General features: G+C 40.0%; 2 protein-coding genes across 4 annotated transcripts in view; one reads left to right on the top strand and one right to left on the bottom strand.

Annotated features, from left to right (window-relative positions):
* Positions 1-18,092, top strand: part of mrpl11 (mitochondrial ribosomal protein L11) — a 77,579-nt gene that overhangs the window by 39,850 nt on the left and 19,637 nt on the right. The window lies entirely within an intron of this gene.
* tmem265 (transmembrane protein 265) lies at positions 6,409-17,855 on the bottom strand. Of its 2 annotated transcripts, XR_003594453.1 has the most exons (3): positions 17,346-17,855; positions 10,037-11,380; positions 6,409-6,683 (listed from the first exon to the last, which is right to left on the bottom strand). XR_003594453.1 is itself a non-coding variant. In XM_028009443.1 (2 exons), exon 2 carries the CDS (start codon positions 11,376-11,378, stop codon positions 10,323-10,325), a length of 1,056 nt encoding a protein of 351 aa, XP_027865244.1. In that variant the 5' UTR covers positions 11,379-11,380; positions 17,346-17,855; the 3' UTR covers positions 6,409-10,322. The 2 variants fall into 2 exon arrangements, 1 of the variants encoding a protein (XP_027865244.1); XM_028009443.1 differs by having other exon boundaries at positions 6,409-11,380.

Raw genomic sequence — 18,092 nt, 5'->3', positions numbered from 1 at the left:
GCAGTTATCGTAAAGTGTTTAATATTTTGCTCTCAGTTGTGTTTTCAATAAGTTTAATCTCATCATAATCATTTGACTTACTCATCCGATGAAAGAAATTGGACCCAGACGCAGAAATCTACTTGGTTTCACCTCATCAGTCACCAGAATCAGAGCAGACAGAAACTCTGTAAACACTTCAAAGTTCGTCTGGTTGTTTCTGTTTTCTTTCGTCAATCAGCCTGACTGATGCGACGCCGTGTTTATCCACCAGCCTGGTTTCACGACATTTTATGCATCATGTCTCATGTAATCCAGCCGATCTACTTACTTTTTTCTTCATGTTAGTTTAGCGATAATCTGATAGTAATTTCCTCCTGAGGAGTTTTAGATCGTTAGCATCCTGAAGCGTCATCTCATCAATCAAAGCCTTGCAGCGTTTTGATGAATCTGAGCCGACAGAAATCCTGTAGCAGCTTCAGGATTCATCTGGTCGTTTCTGCTTTCCGTCATTAAAAAACATGAGGAGCAGGAGGCCGTGCAGGACCGCTGCTCTGCTTCACATTGTTCTACAGATTAAAGATTATGCATCCTATCATGAGTCATTCATTTCCCTTTATATTTACAATGTTTAGTGTGATTATTGTTTTAGGTTTAGAGTTTCGCCCTTTCACTCCCCTTGTGAGTTTCTCTCTTTATGTCTTTCTCCTGCTCTTCATTTGTAGCTACAGTTTTTATTTTCCATTAGTAGGCCTTCTCTGTCATCTCTGCTTTTTATATTTTCAGGTTCACTTTTCTGCTCCTTTAATTTCCCTCAGACTGTCAAACCCTGGATATGTTCAGTCCAAACATTTCCAGAAACTCTCCGAGTCGTTTCGTCTCTTTCAGATGCAAAGAGAGAAAAAAATTTCTGGCCAAATGTTTGATGCTTTCGTTCAAAGCAGAAATTCCCCCACAAAAATACCAAACTCTGAATTAACAACAGGCGTTTTTATTGTCTGATTACGAGATGAATAAACATTTAAGTCTGACAAAGAGATTTTAAACTTAGCACAGATTAAATAGTTTGTGTTAGAAAGTCTGCAGAAATATATTCTAAAAGAAGGATTCCAGGGTGTGATTTAAATATTTGAATAAGCTGCTCTTGTTGCTTCAACTAACAATTATTTTAGTAATCAATTATTCGATCAGTTATTCTGTTTTTTGATTAATTGAATGTTTAAAAATTGGCACGTTCGACAGATTTTCCATTGAACCTCTTAAGCTTTTATTAATGTTAGAAATACATTGAAAGATGAAGATAAACAAATAATTTGGTTCATTTTTCAAATGAAAAAATAAACATTTTATTGCCTAAAATGCAATAATGTAGATTTTCTTTAGTGAATTAGAACTGAGTAAAACTAAAACTGCCACTTGAGGAGATTTAGGTGAAAAATATTTACAAATATTTTAAATGCAAAATCTACATGTTTTTGTACAGTTTTGGCTTAATTACTGCTCTGAGTATGGTTCTTCTTTCAACAAATTACATTATTTTGAGTCCAGTTAATGATTAATCAATTACTAAATTAGTTGCAGATTATTTCAATAATTAATCACGATTAATCTGATTAACTCTTTCAGCTCTGATTCAGTGTAGTATATTGACTTGATACTTTATATGCAGTGCATTTTTTTTGCAGTTCATGACTGATCCCAGAGCAGCAATATCCCGTTTTGTTGTGAACTCTTTTCTAATACAATATAGCAATAATAAACCGATTCACATTATTAGTAAAATCTGAAATTAAGAAGTAAAACTGCATGGATAACATTTTTTTTTATCTCTCTCTATGGATATAAAGTGCCTGAAATGAGTCTCTACTACACACTGAACGACCAATTAGGATAATATAATTACACTTTACTCTAAATAGAATCCTGGCATTAATTGGGAACTTAAAGCTGCAGTTTGTAACTTTTATAAAAGTGTTTTTTTTTACATATTTGTTGAAATGGTCACTATGTTGTTACAGTTTGGTTTGAGACAGACAAATTGTAAAAATATTGATCGTCTCTGCCTTCTCCCAGTGCTCCCAGTGCTGCTAACCACAAACAACCAATCAGAGCCAGGAGGCGGGTCTTAGTAATGTCAATCATGCATGTGAGTGATCTCTGCTACTATACTGCTTCAACCCGTCAGCATAGCCACCGACAACGGCGGATAAACAGTTTTCCCATAACAGTAAGTTGTTTCTCAGCCATTAGCATGTTTAGCAGTGTGTACATGAAGTTGATTGACAGCGCTAAGACCCTCCTCCTGCCTCTGATTGGTTGTTTTTGACTTGCATTTCTTCAGATGGCAATAATAGCTCAGAGAGGAGGCAGAGGAAAATAATAATTTAACAGATTATCTGTCTCATAACAAACTGTCACAACAAATATTTTAAAAATATATATTTAATAAAAATTACATACTCCAGCTTTAAGGATTTCCTAAAATGAGTTTCACAAGTTTTATTTCTGACTTTTCAGAGAGTTTATCTGGTGATGCGTCGGAATAATCTAATTACACTTTAAATACAATCTTTATTGGTGTTTATATCGATGTTAACTCTTGTGTAAGTTGGGAACATAATCCTTCATCTTTCCTTTGACTTTTTGTAAAACAAAATCTTTTTTTTTAATTTAATTCTCAATAATTAAAAACTGAAAACAGCAGCAAAACGTCCGATCAGATCAGCAGAGATCAAAAACTTCAAAGAACTTCAGGTTGATGAAACAACTATAGAAATTTATTGCACTTTTTTTTTATTTGGGCCCTGAGGTAAATGTCCCCGCTCCGCCTGAGACCTGCATTCGTATTCGTTTGCCCGCAGTATTGCATTGCATATCAGATTCTTTTGCATCATCTCTTCTCTTAGAGTTTTACTTTGAAGTGCTCTTCCCAAAGCAGCGGTGCTGACGGCGAGATGAATGATTTAGACGTCTGTCCGTTAAATGTGGCCTCTCTGTGCAGATAGGTGCGTTTGAGCTCATATGCATCGGAGTAATGAGGTGATGCGCTTCGTCAGAAAGGACTCGGCGAAGCAGAACGAAGCCGTATGTTTGTTTAAAGGCTCCTCTAGTTGGGAACGTCATTGTTGTCAGGATGCTGTGTCGTGGCTTTGTGCTCCAGCTCTAAATACACGAAGGAAGCAGCAGATAAATGGCAGCGGAGAGCCATTCTGCTTCAGGCAGCTGCCCCAGCCCTTTAATCTTAGCCATCCTCTTCTTTTCATTTTTTTCTCCCTGGCTCTGACTAACCACCCCTGACAGGGAAGTGCAGAGAGGTAGGCTCCCTGTCGGCTGCGGGGCAAATTTAAACAAACGAGAGAAATAAAAAGAGCGAACCGGAGACAAAAAGGAGGAACTGACAGCTTTTTGAATAATTAGCACAATGGATAATAAGGAGGAGGGAGAGAAGAAAGCAAACAGAAGAAGCTTTTCCTGAAGAGCAACTCATGAGAGTGAGAGGAAAATGCTGAGCATCGTATCTGCAGCTTAACAGGTGTAACAAATTCTAGGAGGCAGTCATTTTCCACGGCTGCTGCCTTTGCAGCCAGGGCTTTTAGAGTAATAGAAATATGAGAAGTTGCCCAACAGGGACTGCATGCGGAGTGCATGTGTTTGAAATGTAGAGCGAACAAAGGAGGGGGAGAGATGAAAGACAGAGGCTGCATGCTGTCTGCCAGGTTGGTTATCCCTCTGAGGTTTCTGCCCGATCCGGAGTGAACTTCCCTGCAGTGACTCTAAATGATCAGAGTGTGCATTAGTCTTAATGCGTCCTCTGAAATCAAGCTTCTCAATGAGCACTTCCTGTTGGACAAAAAAAAAAGCCTCTGTTTCAATTATCGCCGTCTGTAAAAGCTGAGAAAAGAGAGCAGCAGGTGCATTCATGAAAAAAAGATGCCGCGCGTTTACTGCTGCCCTTACAAGACGGCCCTCATCACCTTTTGATGAAAAACAGACGGATCATCTGAGCCAGAAGATCTGGGCTGCTGGGGCCGCCGGCGTGATAAATGACGGCTTTTCGCCTGTTTTCAGTCACATCTGAAAACTTCCTGCCACTCCTGGTGGATTTTTATGTTGCGACAAAGTGTACAGATTTCTTCTGAATTGAGATCAAAGTGCAGTTTTTAAATTCTGGTTTAATTTATTCAACTACCGTGAGAAGCTGGTGAAAGTTTGACCTGAATTATACATGAATGTAAACTCCTGGCATATTTTCTCTCATTATTGTGGAGTTTATCAATAAATTAAGTTCATTTTTATAGCACATTTCTGCAACAAGGTAGTTCAAAGTGCTTTACATCATAAAAACACAAAAATAAAAATTTATAAAAACAACATACAGTCACCAATTGAGAAAACCAGTTGACAAACATTACATTTTGTCGAGTGCCATCATTAAAATCATCAATAAACATCAAATATGTTGATCAATGTTTCATTAATTATGGTTCAAAAGCAACTCTAAGCAGGTGGTTTTAGCCTTGATTTAAAGGAACTCAGTATTTCAGCTGTTTTTCAGTTTTCTGGAAGTTTGTTCCAGATTTGTGGTGCATCGAAGTTGAATGAATTCTCTCCCTGTTTAGTTTTGGCTAGCAGTTAGAAATCATTTTAAAATAAAACTGATCTAAAACAAATGAAATAGGATGGATCAATTTTGTTCTGTTGGATGTTGATATTTGTTTCCAAGCTACAGACTAAAATATATTCCACTACAAATTGATGATGAAAATCTGCATTAGTTAAAAACGTTTTAGTTGGTTCTGTATCGTTTTTAGTCAGAGGTCGAAGCCCAAAGAGCCGCTTGTGGCCCGGGAGCCTCAAGTTGAAGACCCCTGGTGTTTTCAGTGTTTTCACTGTTCACTTGAATACGCGCAAAATTGTTACCCCCCGAGACAATTTTGTAAAGAACAAACGTTTTACGTCCCTTAAATTGCTTAAGCTGTTGGATATGGGGCTAAAATTGTTATCTTAGAAAAAATGGTGAGGGTGTCTAAGAAATGACCTTGTAACACTTTGCAGTCTGATAGACGTCAGAGACTTTGGACTGAGATGTTCTTAATTTTATGTATATTTTAGATTAGATCATGATGTGTTGCCTTTGAGATATTTTGGCCTACTTCATGGTGTCAGACTGGTTCTGCTTGTTGAATTTACCTCAGCATAGAGCTGGACGATACGGCCGAAGAACCTATCACAATATCAATCTATCAGAGATTGTTGATATTGATAATAATTGTTTTTTTTAAATATCTGAAATATTGTCAAACTGGTTAGTTTGATCCAGTTTTCATTGTACACCATTAGTCTTTTATTTTTAAGCAGTTACGAGGCACAGTGGCGAAACCTGAAACTGCTGCTGCCAACTTACTCAACAAGCCGTTGCTAGGTAACCACAAGTTGCTCAGCAAGTTGTTGCTAGGTAACCAAAGAATGAGTGAGTGAGTTGATTCCACCAACCTTGCTTAGCGGGGCACTAAAGCCTTTTGCTCTGCCTACATTTCCCAGAATGCTGTGCTGCTCTGGATCAGAGTTCAGTGACTGTTCTGAATATTGAATATTCTATCAGATATATTGCCTATTGATCATAATTATGTTCAGAGGTGGGAAGAATTCCCCCAAATTGTACTCGAGTAAGAGTAGCGATACTTCAACATATTTTTACTCCAGTAAAAGTAAAAGGTATATAATAGATAATCAGACCAAAATATAAAGTTAAGTGGACATTTTGGTATTTTAAGGACGAAAATGACAGTAGCTTTAATAAGTAACAAAAAATAACAAAATCAGGCAACATAATAATTTTCCAAAATTTGTTTTTTTCAATATAAAACTTTAACAAAAGCTGCAGGTGTGTGTTTGTGTCTGGTGATTTTTTGATTAAAACACATTTGATTTTCATTCAGCAAGAATACGTCATAATATTATTACTCAAGTAAAAGTAAAAAGTACAGCATAGTAAATATTTAGTTTAATTAAATAATTGCAATAACTATTTAATATGATGAAATAATTATAGTCATTGTTTTATTTAATTATTAAATTAAATAATTATTTAATCAAATTAAATAGTTGCTATAATTATTTAATTAAGTTAAATAATTATTTAATTATTTAATTTCCGTTTGTCATTAATAAAGCATTTTTGAATTTGAATTTAAAAATACTCAAATTGTCTTTTTCAAAATAGTTGGTCACGTAAATGTAACTAATTACTAACCAACTTTGACCACATGTCTATCGTGATATATATATATATATATATATATATATTATTTATTAATTTCCAGCCCTACCAAAGCTGTTCGAAAAATGTGATTAATCACAATTAATTGATGATTTACCAATGTTTTTAATGATTAGTTAACAAAAACCAAAACAGAACAAATCTGTAACTCAGCTTTAGCTTTAAAACCAGTATTTATTCATCACCTGACAAACCCAAATGAAGTGTCGACATCCGGTGGATATGAGACACGTTTATTAGTTTTCACCCTGAATGTGCATCAGAAACCAGCTCACAGTTTTTGACCCAGTTCCACATGGTGCACCGAACAGGTGAGCCTCTCGTCGCTCCATGAGGAAACAAGGCACTTTTAACCGTACAGCAGATGTCAACCCTGTGACGCCCAACGTCTCGATACATTTACAGATGAAAGGCTCCATCACTCCTGAAATAAAAAATGAAACCAAAACTTTGATCTTAAGAGATCAGAAGCTCCAACAAGCAGATGTTTTTTTTTCTACTTCTTGTTTTTGACTGACAGACTCTGCGATAAGTACAAATCACATCAAACGTGGTTTTAAAAAACAGTAAAGGGATTACTCAATTTCTGTAAACAGCGTAGTAAAATACCTGCGTTTTGTGTGGTTCGGGTTCTGCTTGACATGCAAACAGACTGAGAGACGGCATCTTTCATACTGACGTCTTAGTTTTTCTATTTAAAGTCAGAGTTGAATGATTTAGGATAAGGAGCCAGACTTCCTTGTAATCTTTTAAAGTGGTTCTGAAGTCTTACATGGTTTTCATTAGACTTTGGCTGCTTTCTGACCGACTTTGTTTTTAACGGCGTTGTCCTTCTGAAATGGACAAACCAAAGCAGATGGATGGTTTCAGAATGTCTTTTAGAAATCAGAGAAAAATCCAGCCTGAGAGACGAATCGTCCGTCTGATGACCTTCAGGTTCATGTTTCCGACCCACAGGGAATCATTTTCACTTTCAGTCTGGAAAAACCTGGCAGTTTTTCAGAAAAACAAAATATTTGATTTACAGACTTTTGGGGTTTTCTGTTTTATTGCCCATCCATCCATCCGTCCGTCCATCCATCCAATCATCCATCCATCAAATTGTATGTCCACCCATTCTTTAATCCATCCATGCATCCATCCGTCCATCATACCATCCAATGGTTCATCCATCCAACCAACCAACCAACCAACCAACCAACCAACCAACATCCGAGTATCAATCTGTCCATCCAATGAATCTGGCATAATTCATCTAAAATGACAAAAGTGAAAAAGCAGCCAAAGTCAAAACAAAACTTTGAAAGATCTGAAAAAATAATCATTCGGTCATTAAGATTTTTAAAGAAACACAACGCATTTTAGGGCTTTTACAAAAGTCTTTTTGTGGAAGTAAACTTTTGCTTCTCACTGAGCTAAAATCACTTCAGGGTTTCTGACTTAGTATGCAAGTCACAGCAAAGATGCAGCTTCAGATTTTCCCTGAACTAAAACAACTCCTGGTTCCTCCAAAGTTTTATCCAGACAGGAGGAACTGGAGCAACAAGCCCAACAGTCTGTTAAAACAAACACAATGATCTGATGTCACACTGACTGATAAATGTATTTAGCAGATCTCTCTAAGTGACGCTCAGTCTGTTCTGATCATGGAGAACGAAAGACAGAAAGCCTTTCAGATAATTTGACAAACTTCCTTTTGTGCCATTATGTTTATATTTTATTTGTTGTTTTGTGTTAATCAAAAAGTGACCAAAAGTGACTAGAAGCATCCTAGAAGTTATAAGATCCCCTAAAATAAGATACAAGTACTAAAAGTAAAACTTTGTACTTCCATCCAGCATTCCTTCCCACTTCTTGTGGAGGTAATAAGCCCATAGGGGGTTCTGGAGCATTTCTGGGCCGGAAGGGAGATGTGTTCCCTTCAGCGCGTTCTGGGTCAGCCCGGAGGTTTTCTTCCAGTGGGACGCATCCAGAAACTCTTCAAAGTGAGGCGCCCAGAAGGCATCCTGATCACATTAGCAGTTACTGGGGAAAATAAGTATAGAACACAGGCTGTTCCCAGTACATATGTTCCTAATGGGCCCATTCACATGAAAGTCACACCAGTATGTCAGTAACCAGCCCAGTAAAACCACACATATAGAAAAGAAGCAGCACAAGCTAGTCCAAAAAATTAGTAAAGTGGAATAACAAATGGGAAATTAAGATTTATTCAATATCTTTTTTAGAGAAACTAGTCTGTACTAGGAGTGAACGATATGGACTTGAAGGTTTTATTGCGATATTTTATTGTACTATTGTGATAACGATTAAGATAAAAAAAATTTTTAATCAATTGTTTGGCTGTGACAGCATGGAACAGCATTCATGGCACCAAAAACACAGACAATGTTCCCATTCAAAAAGCCTTCATCACCTACTTACTGAAAAGTGTAAATTACATCACTAAGCTGCACACAGTAGCTGCATTTTATTATGTTTTTGAATTTACTAATGTTCATTGATGCTGAGAAAATAACAAAAAAAACATTTTCAACCATAATGTAAGTTTTGGTTTTTTTTATTTAACATCAATAACCGAAATGTATCAAAAAGTTTTAAAGAATTTTCTCACGATAAATGATAAACGATATGTTCCCAAAAATGCTGAAAAGTAGCCACACATCATGATGCTTCCACCTCCAACCTTTCGTTTGTGTTGTGTTTTTGGGATGATGGAGATTTCTATTCTTCCTCACATTCAAATAGTTTTGGCCCCATCTGACCAAATTAGGTTTTTTCTTCAGCAGTGGAGTCTTGTGCTGTGAGTGTGTACAAACGCCATTGTAGTTGAGTGAATTTATCATTTCAATGGAAACTTTGTTCGGTTTAATTCGTCTTTAGATTAGTCTTCCCACTTCTCTGTCAGAAATATTGCATTAATACTTGATCATAATAAAAATATGCTGTTTCCACTTCCAGATTACAGAATAATCTGGAATAGTGCTAACTGGGACATTCATATGGTTAGAAGTATATCTTAGTTTTGCAACAATAAGGTTTTAAGGGAGCTCTTTACTCTGTAATGAGAAATCTTTTCATAGGCCATCAATTAAAGCTGAACTAGTTGATATAAATTTGCAGTGATGGGAAGAAATCAGGATTTATTTCAGCTGTTTTTTGGCTTTCTTTGTCTCATTGCATGATATGTTTTTTTCTTATTTACTTATTATAAATAACTTATCTTATGGACGTGATCGTTTTCATTTCTTTCTAGACTTTTTGCATTAATTGTGTGAATTTCAAAGGCCCATTAGAAATACTTTTACCAACATGTTCTAAACGTATTTTTCCCATTATACATTATATTACCATTGTTCCGACTAATCTTTCTACTTTTTATTCACATAAAATGAATTGTGAATTACCTAACCAGGGAAACATCACCTGGGTTAAACTTTACATTAAAACAATAAACCACAGTGCAGAAGGGTACAGTGGGACTTTTCTTCATTTAGATGTTCAATCTTGCCTCTTTGGTACCGAAGGAAGCATCACCTCGTCTCTGTATTAAATCTTTCTAATGTGGAATGACAGAAAATGCGTTCTGAAAGGTCACAGCACAGATTTTGGCATCTAATGATCCAGTTTCTCCAAAGAACTGTAAAAATTCAACTTCGTTACTAACGGATATTTAACAAGAAGTAGAAATAAGTTTAAAAATATATTTGTCAAGAGGACAACAAACTGAGAGAGGTAAGGCAGTTAAGCCTCCATTATACAACAGAGAGTACTCACTAGGCTTCAACATCTCTACAACACGCTTTACAGTCTGGCAGTGCTGCTCACAGTGTTGACTCTAAAAATGCAATCCCACAAATCACAACAATGCATTTCAAGTTGCTCCCAGCGCGATGTAATGCACGAACAGACGAGCGTGCCAAATGCATTTCCACAGCTTCACGTTCTGCCCGCCGCTGTTATCTGCTGGGAGGCGACGCCGGCTCCGGTCTGCTGGAGGGCTTGTGACGCCTCTGTGTGCGTACATACAGTATTTGCATGCATGCATGTTGGGTGTGATTCTCTACAGTTCATGGGAGATAAAAGACGGCCCCAGAGGGGCCGCCGTCGGCTCCAGGCTGACGTGGGACAGAGTGTGGCTTTGTGAGCGCGTTAGTGTGTGGAAATGAGCAGGAGGAGCTTTCCCCTGAGCCTGGCCCTCGTCCTGCTCTGAGTTCTGGCTCGGCGGCGCGGTGGTGGCATCTGGTTCCGATCCAGCCACGGTTCTGGCCCCTGAAGCGCCACGCTCCTGCTTGTGTTTCTCCCAGGCTGAGCTCAGTTTCACGGCCAGCGCCAGTAAGTTTTTCCCTAGAAACACAGTCGACACGCGGGAGTCTCTGTACCACAGCATGCCGGTTCCCCGAAGAGCCAGGGTGAAGATGTTGATGGTGACCAAGCTGAGCCAGGGGTACAGAGCCTCCCGGCGGGGGCCCCTCTGCCCGGGCAGCCCGGTGGCGCCCAGCTCCGTCAGCGCCACGCACGGCAGCAGCAGCAAAAGCGCGTAGCAGTAGAAGAAGACAAGGCCTTCCGCCCAGATCGGCAGCCTCTGCTCAACAACGCCTCCAGACCCGCCCTGGGCTTCCCAAAGCCCCGCCTGCAGGTCCAGAACGTCCAGGAGGTCGACGACGACCCACAGGAGCCTGCTCCGCACTTCCTGCTTCCTGCGCTGAGGAGTCATGTGATCGGCGCCAGTGAGGATGAGGAACAGGGAGGGCAGGCAGATGGACAGCAGCAGCGTCAGCGTCTTCCTGGCCAGCGGGTCGGGCGGCCGCCGCTCCTGCCTGTAGTTGTGGCAGACGAAGAAGAGCTTCAGCTGCAGCAGCGACAGGAAGAGGAACCACAGGGCGTTGGCGAAACCGCGGCGCGACGACTGCGCCTCGGAAACCACGCCGGCCGAGACGAAGCGCAGGGCGAGCAGGAAGCAGGCGTCGCCCAGCAGAACCGCCACGTACTGCCACACGCTGGGTCCAGACATGCCGCGAGCTCCCAGCATGCTCTGCTCCAGCAGGTAGAGGTCCACCACCGCCATCGTGCTCACCGTGACCAGGGTTGATACGCACACCTGGGGCGTGGGCACCATGCCTGGAACAGAGGCAGGACAGATGGCGAGTTTATTGGTGTAGCTCATTTCTTTACATCATAAAAACAGAAAGTCATAAAAGACACCAAACAGCCAGAGTTCCCACAGGTCTGAACAGGAAGTGATCTGCGCCGCCTTAGTAAGCATCTTAATATGGACAACCATGACCATCCTCTTCATGAGACTCTCTTCAGTATCTTCAGTCAGAGGCTTCTTCAGATTCGTAGTAATGCAGACTGCTACAGGAGATCTTTCCTGCAACAACCATCATCATCTGCAATAACTCTTTGAACAATTTGAATTAAGGAATTACAACAACATTTAATTTACCTTTGGGATCAATGAAGTATTTTTGAATTGAATTGATCTGAAGTGGATGTGTAATGGATAACGGACCCATGTCTTCGAGACCAACTAAAAGAAACTAATATGTGGACACTCTTGACCAATGTGCGAGAGAAAGATATATGAACAAGATGGCTGCTGTTGGGATCGACCCGTATGAGACGGACAAAGAAAATATGTCAATGGGACGAGCAGCTTCCTATATCAAACGATGTCATAGTTTACTACTTAGTGAACACATTTAAAGCCACATTTGTTAAATCCATGGATACAATCAATATTTAAATGGCTTTGTAAAGGAAGTACAAACTCTTCGTGTAAAAACAAGGTTCTGGTGACTGGCAGAGGAAGTACATGTAGTAATAAACATGCAGGCTACATGACTGTGTTAGCTAGCAGATAAAAGCTACAGTAGCTTAGCTAATTCAGCAGTAAGTACTACAGTAAATATCACTGATATTTATCTTGGCTTTACACAGAGGTGGGTAGAGTACTCAAAAACTGTACTTGAGTAGTAGTTGTAATTCAAGTTAGATAGGAACCAGGAGAGAGCTAGCTCTGCTAAGCTTGTGTCTTACTATTGTCATAGCAACCCCATAGCAACCGCCTGTTAAGGTGGCTGTCAGTTACAAAGTTTAATGGAAGTCAGACGTCACGAGAACTATTTAGAAAACCGCTTACAAATTACATTTTGATGAGTGCCATCATCAAAATCATCACTACACGTCAAATATGTTGGTGAACGTTTTATTTATTATTTAAAAGCAACTCTAACCCGGTGAGTTTTAGTCCTGATTTAGAGGAACTCAGTATTTTTGACTGTTTTGCAGTTTTCAGGACGTTTGTTCCAGATATGTGGTGCATAGAAGCTGAAAGCTGCTTCTCCATGTTTGGGTCTGGGGATGCAGAGCAGAACCAGAACCAGAAGACCTGAGAGGTCTGGAAGGTTGCTATGACAACAGCAGATCTTTAGTTTGTTATGATGCTAAACCGTTCAGTGATTTATAAACTAACAACAGTATCTTAAAGTCTATTCTCTGAGCTACAGGGAGCCAGTGAAGGACTGTAGAGCTGGTGTGATGTGCTCTATCTTCCTGGTTTTAGTCAGAACGGCAGCAGCAGCATTCTGGATCTGCTGCAGCTGGAGGATTGATTTTTTTTTTTTTTTTAATGCAGACCTGTGAAGACACTGTTGCACTAATTAATATGACAAAAGATAAACACATGGATGAGTTTCTCTAGATCTTGCTGAGACATTAGTCCTCTAATCCTGGAAGTAATGTTCACTCGATAGAAGACTGAGTTTATAACGTCTTTAGGTGTCTCTGAAGGTTCAGAGTCCATCACTATGCTCAGATTTCAGGGCTGATCAATTCAGAATTCCTCTTTTTTTTGGACGCCCATTTGTTCAAATTGGCTTTTAATCAGTTTTATTGTGTTTTATTTCTGCTGTTTTATATTTTCTGTGGTTTTGCATCTTATTGTTTTATGTAAAGCATTTTGTGGTTTCCTGTTAAAGGTGCTATACAAGTTTTACTTATTTACATCTCTGCCAAGCCATCTGTGTTCCAGTAAAAGTGACAAATGTGCATCACACGACGTGATTATTTTCCGGCATTATTTCCCAACCAACTGTAAACTACTTTAAAGCCTGTTGCTATGGTTAAAGACGTTGGCTGCAGAGGAGAAGCAGCGAGCGTCCTTCATCTTTGGCCAGAGCAACACACTCTGATGACTCAAGCTGGGAAGCCTATTAAACTGTTTATTTTACATCTTTAGTCCACCGTTCTTTGAATTAAATACCCTTCATTTCCCATAAAGGACCCAAGATTGCTTCTTTTTGATTCGCAGATTTTTCCACAAGTTTCTACTTGTTTCTTTTTCAATGATCAGCTCATTCATTATTAATTAATCGCATTCAGGGGGAGCTAGATGCCCTGTCAAAGCTTTTTCTTTGCCTCAATAGTCTGCCGTGTTTATTCTCATACCGCGCTGCAGCCTTTAATCATTCCAAATCCCCCATCTCGCTTCAGATGAATATTGATAACTTGCTATTTGTTTGGAGACGCGCTCGTCTCGTGGCTTTGTGTACACTGCCGGGGTGACTGCACGGAGACAATGCCAATGCGGCTGAACTGGGAGGGTTCATCCTGTAATTTTGCAACAGCTCACAATGTGCATCAACCACCGACGGAATAAAAAACAGCATCGATCTGCGGGAGTGAGAAATGATCATTGACTTTACAGGAGAATCGAACCGGAGTCTCTCTCGGTTGTGTTTGGTGTAAAAAAAAAAAGAAAAGCACAGCAGCGCGGTTCGCTTTCTCTGTTCAGTGTCAACCCTTCAGCGGATCGATCGCATTGTCATATGAAATCATTACGGGTTTCGGTCGTGCCCTAACAGTTGATCGAGCTGCAGATTGTCAGTCTGCCAGTGAAAAACGTGTATTGATATCTCGCTGATGGAAGACACATCGCATCCCTAACTCCAAGGCGCTCCGCCGCCTTCCTGTCCTTCCTGAGTCATTGAAGACGACAGCAGATCCCCCCGCTGGGAGGAAAAACCGAGAGTTTTACACATTGGTGCATGTGTGCATTAGGAAAGCTGTAAGTGAAAGATTAATAGGCCTTTTGGGCTGTCTGCATGGCTAATAAAGTGTTGCTGCATGATGGTGATAGTTCATAAATAAGCTCAAGGGAAGAGGAGGTGATGAAGAAATGAAAGTGACTTCCATCCACTCGAGCGAGCCTGGCCTGAATTAATCCAAATTCATCTTTGAGATTCTCGTGGCATCACAGTATTTATGCAAAAATGTGATGGAACAGTTGTAGTCTAAAACAGAGAAATTATTATTCAAACAGCTGCTATAATAACATAACATCACTGATTAATACAGCTATAGTGATGTTATATTTATTCATGCGGATACTTCAGTGATGAAAAATGTTCCGCAGATTAGGGAAAATATCCTGAACCCTGTTGATTCGGTTTGCAAAGAAAAAATATGGTGAACACATTCAGAAGGTTTATGAAACTTTAATGCAACTTTAAAAAGTGACACTGAAACAAAACTGAAAAAATCTGTTTTAAAGATTAAGGTTTACGGCAATGGAAACCAAAACTTTACGTCGCCATATGAGTCTTCCTGCTGGAAGTTGATCCAAAACTCACTCTGCATTTAAAGCAGGGTTATTTAATAGCACAACCAAATAACTATGTTAACTCCCAATTCTTATAAAAGTGAGTTTTTAAAATTTGGGTTGATTTTCACAACACTTGGTGGAAAATAGTCGTCATTGTGTGACAGAAAATCACAAAACCTTTACATTTTTATAAAAAGCAGTCTCTTTGCAATCCTTTTATTAGTTCATTTGTTTTTAAATGAGTATAAACTGTCGAACGTGACATCATCAGTGATTCATAGTCATTTGTTAATTAAATGCCACTATGTAGCAGTAAAACAGAAATCCCGCTGCAACTTTATAATTCAAAAGGACTTAGTGCCGCAAGAAAAAAAAAGAAAACTAGTCTGTTACTCTAAGAGTCAAGTCCTTTGCAGTGCCAATCGGATCTGGTTCTGGTCAGAATACAATGAAGGACAACCATTTTGAATTGAGGATTGAAACGTCTATAAATCCAGTCAATGACATACAGGACACATAAGATTTCATGCAAAAGTTTCTTTATGTAAATATACATATATTTTTTTATTTTTTGGTTTTACGTTTTGTTTGGGCTGAAAACTGTCCATCAGATCTGGAAACCCTGGTCTCAGGTCAGCTATTTAAGATGTGCAACTCTAAGCTTTCAAATTGTGGTTTAAAAACATTCACTTGCCAGCTGCGTTTTCATTACAAATGTCTGCAAATCTTTCAGTTTAATGTAAAAAAAAAAAACATCATTTGGCGGTTGCGTTGTTTCCATTAAATAAGAAACAATTAAAGTCAAACATGAACAAACTTATTCACTCATTAAAAACATCCTGCAGCTACTTCCTGTCTTCTTCTTCATGGTTTCTGCCAGTGGTAACATTCAGTTATTGATTGTGACTCGCTTGATGTGAAAAAATTCTTTCCATTGCAGTTTTGCCCAATAAACACTGCATCATAGTGACAAAACTTAATCAAAAAACAGGGTTTTTTTTCTACATTTCCGTGTTTCAATTAATTCAAAATGTTAAAAATTGTAACAAAATGGAGATGCAGATATTTTCAGTTTTGGAAATTTCTTCAAACTTTTGACACTTTCTGTCTTTTCATTGAGGGAAACATCTGGTGGCTTTATGTTGTTCTATCAGCCTTCCAGACCCCTCAGGTCCATAATAACTGGAACATTGACCAAAATATTTGCTGTGTATTGATGATTTTAGTGATGGCAGTTTGCAAAACGTAATGTTTTCTTTACTGATTTCTCAATCGTTGGCTGAGAAACTTTTGTTTTTATGATGTAAAGCCCTTTGAACCGCCTCGTTGCTGAAACTTGAGTGATTATTTTGGCTCATGTTGAGGAAAAACACTCTAGTTGACCTGGATGTCATTAAAAGAGCAGTTGAAAGGCGGTATTGTTAAAATTTAAGCAATTTCGCAAGCATAACCTTTTAAAATCTTGACGTTGAAGAAGTTAGGAGTATTACAGAAGAAAATCAAAGGTTGGGCTTTTATAATGATCTGATAAATCTTACTCAGAGTGACTGTAGAGGAGGACGGATCGGAAACATCTCATTGGATACGACACCTTTTGTCTCTCAGCGGGTTGATTATCATCCCCTGAAACCTGAATGAATTTCCTGGCGGCCAGTTGAGTGGATATTGGAATTTTAAATGTGTCTTGTGTTTTCTCGGGGAACAAGTCCAGCCTGGAGGGAGGGGTGGGTGAGGAGAAGTTCACAGCCTCTGTTTGCTGCTAAGTTATTCCACCTGCACAGGCTGCGAATCCTCACCCTGGAAATCTGGAAATCTGTTTGTGTTTTCACTCCCCTCCCATGTCTGTGCGGTGTAATTTATTCTGCTCTGACTGAGAGGCAGGGATGACAACCCTCCTGTCCAGCCGGGCTCATCGGTAATGACCAAATTCATCATTCTTGCTGTCTGGGAAGTGACACGGCTGTTGACAAGGTGAGGCAGCCCATTTCACAGTAAGCATGAGTTACCGTGCGCTCGCAGGTAGCACTAAGAACCAGTTTCATCAACCTTGTGTTGTCTCTCTGCGTTGCGTTGTCCAAGTAATCATCCAGAAAGCAGCTAAAATCTCTGACAGAGATGAAGCGAGGCTCCGGTTTCCCCACTTCCAGTCATTTTCTATTAAAATCTGGTGCTTCCCGAGTGGACAGAAAAAGCCATGTTGGAGCCAAGATTCATTTGTCTGCACCTGCAGTTTATCTCCATAAACACCCGTCACTCGGCGTCCCCAAATTGCACAATTCAGCAACCACAGGTGGCTGAGGAGCATCAAGGGCATCAAGACAGCTAATAATTTAATAGAGCTCAATAAATCCACATCAACAGATGTTTTAGTTACATTTCCCCGTCATTAGCCGCCTTGCAGCTCTGAGTTTTACAACATGTTATAAAAACGAACATAATAACTGTAAATAAATTAGAAAAAAGTGAGGTTGTAGTTACCCAAACCATTCGTATTGCACTTGGGCTCAATCGTCCTGGCGTGATTTAGAAGCGCAGTCGGGTGGCCAATAAGTGGATCCCCCCTCCCTCCTTTAGTGTCGATGATGAGCCGATAAAAGTGTCACTGTCCGGGTCTTTGGCCGCTCACGCTCCGGGAAGAGCTCCACCGAGAAGCCCGGTGATGAAGGTGCTGAGGAATTAAAAAGAAAAACTCGTCTCATAGTTAAAAGATTTCCCCCCTCGCTTTCAGCGCAGATGTCTTCCTTCCCGGTTCGGCTCGGTCCTATACGCTCCGGGTTTTGGAGGGGGTTTTTTTCCCCTGCAGAGGGCTTGATCTGGATCCGGATCTGCGAATGCTGTCGCCTCCCTGCAGTGTGGGGGTCTGTTAATCTTTTGACACAGCAGCGGGGGAGGAGAAAAGGGAGGAGGAGGAGGGGAGGAAGGCTGCTCCTGCTGCTCCTGCTGCTCCTGCTGCTCCGGCGGCTCCGGCTGTGCGGAGCGGACTGGACTGGAAGTCGCTCAGAAGTGGAGCTTCATCATCATCAGCATCATCCTCATCTGCGTTGGAGCGGCGGAAATCTGCAAGGTGCGAGGCGAACTCCCGCACGCTGAGTTTCGGTCGTGGTGATTTGTAAGCAGGCTACGTGCTCAAAGCTCAGACCTCCCACCCCTCCTTCAGTTTCTCCCCCTCCTCCTTCTCCTCCTCCTCTTCGTCTCCTCCTCTTCCTCAGCTGTGGAAAGTTCAGC

The sequence above is a fragment of the Xiphophorus couchianus genome, chromosome 23 (genome assembly GCF_001444195.1).
Source record: "Xiphophorus couchianus chromosome 23, X_couchianus-1.0, whole genome shotgun sequence".
Taxonomy (NCBI): domain Eukaryota; kingdom Metazoa; phylum Chordata; class Actinopteri; order Cyprinodontiformes; family Poeciliidae; genus Xiphophorus; species Xiphophorus couchianus.
Note: the sequence above shows the minus strand (reverse complement) of the source record. Positions and strands in the feature narration are given on the sequence as shown.